The following is a 5,148-nucleotide window of genomic DNA, read 5'->3' on the forward strand; positions in this document are numbered from 1 at the left end:
TCAGCAGGACCTTTACAGAAGTCAGCAGTGCTGGAAATTAAGGTTGATTAATTCTTTCTGCGTTGGATTTTCCTAGGCAAAGCAGGGGAAGGTGGTGAGCTCCAGGTCTGGATCAAAGAAGCCAAGAACCTCACAGCTGCCAAATCTGGGGGGACGTCAGACAGCTTTGTCAAGGGGTGAGTGGTGGGTCCTGGGTGGGGGAGGAAATGAAGGCATTGCTGGCATCCCAGAGCTGCTATGGGGAGGAATGGTCTCTCTGCTGACTGCTCCATGCTGCCTGTGTTGGTACCCTGAAGTCCCCATCTGCCCACCTCTGTCTGGAGGTGAGATGTTCCTGGTATCAAACACTCTCTTGTGTTTTCTCCAGCTGAGAGGTCACAGTGGGAGGCTGCATGCAGGGTATGGCTCCAAGTGCCATCAAACTGTCTTCTTAGAGGTCACCAGGCCAATGAGCAGTGTGGCTGGGGACAAGCAGGCTACAGTCCTTGCCCTGTCTCCTCCTGACCTGCAGTCTGCTGAGCAGCATCTCAGGAGTCAGGGCAGAGACCCACCCCCTTGAAGACCATATTGGCTCTTCTTGGGCTATGTTAGGGAAGGTGGGCACCAGACCCAGTCCTGGGGTACTGAGGTGCCCCAGACCCTGGGCCTGAAGGCAGTTGCATACATGCTGCTAACCCAAGGGGCTGCTTCATCCCCAGCTACCTCCTGCCACACAAAAACAAAGCCTCAAAGAGGAAGACGCCTGTGGTGAAGAAGACCCTGAACCCTCATTACAACCACACATTTGTCTACAATGGCATCAACCCCGAAGACCTGCAGCACATCTGCCTGGAGCTGACGGTCTGGGACAGGGAGCCACTGTCCAGCAATGACTTCCTTGGGGGTGTCCGTCTGGGAGTGGGCAATGGTGAGGAGCCCTGGGGTCCCATCAAACCCTGGGGGACAGGCAACCTTGCTTTGGTGTTGCCTCACTGTGGGCAGGAGGCTGCTCTGGCAGTAACTCCTGCCCACCTCCATCCTGTTTCCCAGGCATGAGCAATGGGCAGGCTGTGGACTGGATGGACTCCATGGGCGAGGAGCTGAACCTGTGGCAGAAGATGCGCCAGTACCCAGGCTCGTGGGCAGAGGGGACACTCCAGCTCCGCTCCACCATGGCCAAGCTGAGCCCATAGGTTGTGGCACCAGCACCAGGTCATGGCCAAGGGCTGGCACCTCTCCTCAGAAGCTGCACTCACTGCATGGCCCAGCAGGGCTGCCAAACTTGGTTACTCTTTTTGCTTATACTTTAATAAACATGACCTTCTCTGAACAGGCTTGGGCAGAAAGTTTTCTTGGCCTAGCTTTGTTTAAAGGATTTTCCTTTGGTTTTGGGCTTTGCACCAAATTTCAGGCTGAGCTGGAGTCCTTGTGGACCCTCCCTTCTTCCCCTCCAGGCAAAATGCTTTGAAATGTGGTTGTTAGGGTTTTTTTCCTTCTTTCCATTCTTCTCCCTTCCACCCGCTGTTTCACAGCCTGATCCCTCCTTGTCTTCCCTACCCTCCTCCCACAGTTTGCTGCCAACTCCAGGAATAAGGCTGGGATGGAGCCATAGGGGCTTGTGGGTGCTGGGGATAGTGGTCTCAGAGATACATTTCCTGGGCCTCCTTGCAACACACCTTCTGCCAGCACTGACTTTTATACAAATGTATTTATTTAGAGTTAATATTTTACTGCCAAAACAGTTCCCAGGAAGGGTTGCCCCATGGCTGGTGGAAGGGGAAATGAAGGGTACGGTGGGGAGGATGAGCCCTCAGGGTGGGCTGTGTGCTGGCTTTGCTGAGTGTGGAGCTGTCTGCTTTTACTAAAGGCATTTTGGCAACTGGGGCAGGACCTTGGTAGCAGTGCCAGGGAGGGAGGGGGTGCAGGCTGTACATGGGGTGAGAATGGCTGTGGGGAGGGTGAAGCTGCTGCATTAGAGGCTGCTGCTTTGGCCTGTCCACTCCCCTCTGCTCTGGCTCCCCATGTCCCCCTTGCCCTGGGGTCTAGTGGAGACACTCTGGTAGTTCCTGCTGTGGTTCTGGCCAGGCTGGGCCATCCCTCCCCACAGCTGGAGAGGCTGCTCCTGGCCGCTGGGCAGCGGGGACGCTGCCACACATGGCCCCTGTCCCCGTCCCTGCTCGCCTCTCTGTGCTGGAGAGCTGCTCCCCTTCCCCTGGCTGCCCTCAGCTCCCTGGTCCTCCTCTATGGTGGGCGACTAGAAAAGCAGAAAGGAAGGTGTGTGTCACGAGGCTGGAGGCAGAGGGGGGGTCTCTCCAGCGCTGCCTCACTCGCAGGGGTCCCCGCTCTGTGCCCGCCGCGCCGCCTCCCGCTCGCTCAGCAGGTAAGTGTCGATGAAGACAAAGAGCTCGTCAGGGTTGATGGGGGAGATGTAGCGCTCGCGGTCAGTGCCCCCCTTGTCCAGCAGCACCGCGTTGAAGTGGGAGCGGGTGAGGTGCAGGAACTGCCTGGGGGGTGCAGGGGGGAGCCACTGGTCAGGGCTGGGTGGCTGCGGGTTGGGGCTGAACCTGCCCATCCCATGCTACCACCCTCAGGTCCTCCTGAGGTGATGGCTCCCATCTCTTCCTCGGGGCTGTGAGCCCCAGAAGGGTCTGGGGTTGTTGTATTTGGGTATGCCAGGGGTGCCCCACATTGCACAAGCCTCTCTGGTGCAGCTCCTCCAGTGTCCATGAACCCAGCTGCTACCTCGTGCTTTGCCATCCCCAGAGGTGTCCCCATCCCTGGCATCTGGCTCTGCAGGACAACCCCCCATCCCTGCTACCTGAGCTCCTCGATGATGCTGAGGGACAGCTGGTGCTCCCGGATGCGTCCCACCTCGTGTGGGGGCTGCCCCACCAGCTCAACAGTGGTGACGTGACGCAGGTCCAGCCCACAGGCAGCTTGCTGTGGGGAGAGGGGTGGTGAGAGGGTGCTGGGGGGCATGGGAAGGGGGGTGGTGGGAGGGTCTCCTCACCTGCAGCATGGACATCTGCATCTTGTAGTAGCGGTTAGAGGGGTCGGGGGCCGAGATGACAAGGAGGCGACGTTTCTCGTGGAACTGATCCAGCAAGCTGGCAGCTGAGTTCACAGCTGTGTTGATCTGCATGGCTGAGGCAAGAGGCAAGCACGTGGGACAGTGCCATTTTGCCCTCCATTGCCCCTTCCCCACCCTTTCTCCCTGCTGGGCAGCACCTCCCCAAGCACAGCTGCAGTTAGGTTCACCCTGGCTCACGCCACTCACGTGCACAGAGGGGCTGGGAGCCTGTCCACTGCTGGGTGGACTGGCAGACCCTCAGCGAGGTGCCCTGGCGCTCGTAGCCCCCCTCGCACAGGTACTCGCAGGTGGCACCGTAGTTGTTGCCATCAGAGGTGCAGGACAGGTAGCCATTCTGCGGGGGCTTCAGGACAGGGCAGCGCCTCACTGTGAAAAGGGAGGCTGGTGAGGGCTGGGGGTGACGGGGCACGGCCCCAGCCAGGGGGTGCAGAGCCAGGGGGGAGGCAGGGGAGCTGGCAGCCCCAGGGGAGCCCAATTCACCTTGCACGCGGATGCGGAACTTGCAGCTGGCTCGGTTGTAGGCCTGGTCGTGGGCAGTGTAGCGGATCACGTGCTCTCCTTCAGGGAACTCAGAGCCGGGCTCTGGGCCCCGCAGCATCACCCTGCACCCATCAGCGGGTTTCTGCGTCAGGGCCCCAGGAGGGGACACCTTGTGCTGTCCCCAGCCCTCACCAGCAGTGCCCACAGTGCCTCTGCCCTCACCTCTTGATGACACCGTCAGCAGAGTCCCTCACACGGGGTGGGTCCCAGTAGATGGTGGCAGTCAGCTTGCCTGGCTCGTCTATCCGCTCTCGGGAGTCTGGGCAGCGGATCTTAGGAGGCTCCAAATCTACCCGCAGGGAGGAGAAGGAGCTGTGTAACCTTCAGGTGCTGGGGCTGGGCTGTGAGAGCCGAGGACTGGCCCTGGCACCCATTCCCCCCAGGGATGCTGCACAAAACCCCAGCACCCTGGAGCCAGCAATGCCAGCACTGAGTGCCATGATCCTGGACCAACATGCCCCGCACGAGCCTGTGCTTCAGGGCTCACAGCACCTCAAGGAGCAGCAGAACAGGGGTCTCAGGGCCAGTCACCCCCTGGCAATGCTGGGTGAGGTGTAGGTGTGATATCTGCAGGCACCCGAGGGATTTAGGGTGGCCTCCCTCGTGCGCCCCAGCGGCGTGGGACTGCGGGGATGGTAGGGTGAGAATTTACCTACACAGATTGGCTCGCTGCCACTCCAGCGCCCATCTTCCATGCAGATGCGTCTCTGGTCGCCCTCCAGCTGGTAGCCAGGCTGGCAAGTGTAGTCGCAGCGGGAATCCATCTGTCCCCCAGCCGAGCAGACATAGGAGCCCCGCAGCACCGCTGGAAGCCTGGGGCACCGAATTTCTGGGACGGAGAGAGCAAAAACGGGAGGGAAGCAGCTGCCCGGCTGTGCTGGCGGGCAGAGCACCCAGGATCAGCTGCGACGGGTGCCCGGAAGGACGCCAGTGAGCCGGTGGGCAGGGCACACTCACGCCGGCAGTACGCCATCCCGGACCAGTGGCGGCTGGGCAGGCACTGGACAGCGCTGGGCCCCACCAGCCGGTACCCGCGGGCGCAGCTCAGCTCGCAGCGCGTTCCCAGGCTGCTGCGGTAGGAGCTGCCCCGCGGCGAGTAGCAGGTGGCCTCTCCGCGGTGGATGTTGAGCGTGGCACACCACTGGGGCACTGGGGGAAAGAAACGAGGTGACAGGGGTGACCGGCCCCCCTGTGTCTCTGTTTCCCCATGGGGACCCACGGGGTAGGCCCAGGTTACCTCGGCGATAGTCCAGGGCAGGCTCAGGAGGAGGCTCTTCCACGTACACCTCGTTGGTGTGGCCCTCAGCAGCGTAGTAGCCAGACCCTGGGAAAAAGGGAGAGGCGAAGAGCTGTGTGATGCTTCACTGCTGCTGCAGTGCCCGGGTGACAGGGCCTCCCTAGGCAGCGGCACCCTGCAGCCCCAGAGCATCCCACTGCTCTCCAGTGATTGCTCCTACCCCCAGGAGCTCTTGTCCTGCAGCCTTGGGGCTGCTGTTAAGGGTTAAGCCGGGCAGCCGGTGAGCCCCGGGACAGGGCCG

The 5,148-nt window shown here is 61.1% G+C and overlaps 2 protein-coding genes across 2 annotated transcripts in view; one reads left to right on the top strand and one right to left on the bottom strand.

Moving 5' to 3' along the window:
• Positions 1 to 1,306, top strand: part of SYTL4 (synaptotagmin-like 4) — a 9,050-nt gene extending 7,744 nt beyond the window's left edge. The window contains exons 14-16 of the mRNA XM_009997255.1: positions 77 to 176; positions 699 to 907; positions 1,030 to 1,306. Of these exons, the coding sequence (XP_009995557.1) occupies positions 77 to 176; positions 699 to 907; positions 1,030 to 1,172 (452 nt within the window). The 3' untranslated portion in view covers positions 1,173 to 1,306. The remainder of the gene's footprint in view (positions 1 to 76; positions 177 to 698; positions 908 to 1,029) is intronic.
• A 996-nt stretch (positions 1,307 to 2,302) lies between these two features.
• The window catches only part of SRPX2 (sushi-repeat containing protein, X-linked 2), a 4,339-nt gene continuing 1,493 nt past the window's right edge, over positions 2,303 to 5,148 (bottom strand). Inside the window, exons 2-10 of the mRNA XM_009997256.1 lie at positions 4,848 to 4,934; positions 4,568 to 4,759; positions 4,263 to 4,439; positions 3,773 to 3,899; positions 3,551 to 3,672; positions 3,257 to 3,436; positions 2,990 to 3,123; positions 2,798 to 2,919; positions 2,303 to 2,483 (exon numbers count right to left, since the gene is read on the bottom strand). Of these exons, the coding sequence (XP_009995558.1) occupies positions 2,303 to 2,483; positions 2,798 to 2,919; positions 2,990 to 3,123; positions 3,257 to 3,436; positions 3,551 to 3,672; positions 3,773 to 3,899; positions 4,263 to 4,439; positions 4,568 to 4,759; positions 4,848 to 4,934 (1,322 nt within the window). The remainder of the gene's footprint in view (positions 2,484 to 2,797; positions 2,920 to 2,989; positions 3,124 to 3,256; positions 3,437 to 3,550; positions 3,673 to 3,772; positions 3,900 to 4,262; positions 4,440 to 4,567; positions 4,760 to 4,847; positions 4,935 to 5,148) is intronic.

The sequence above is a fragment of the Chaetura pelagica genome, unplaced genomic scaffold (genome assembly GCF_000747805.2).
Source record: "Chaetura pelagica isolate M959 unplaced genomic scaffold, ChaPel_1.0 scaffold344, whole genome shotgun sequence".
In the NCBI taxonomy this organism is placed as follows: Eukaryota; Metazoa; Chordata; class Aves; order Apodiformes; family Apodidae; genus Chaetura; species Chaetura pelagica.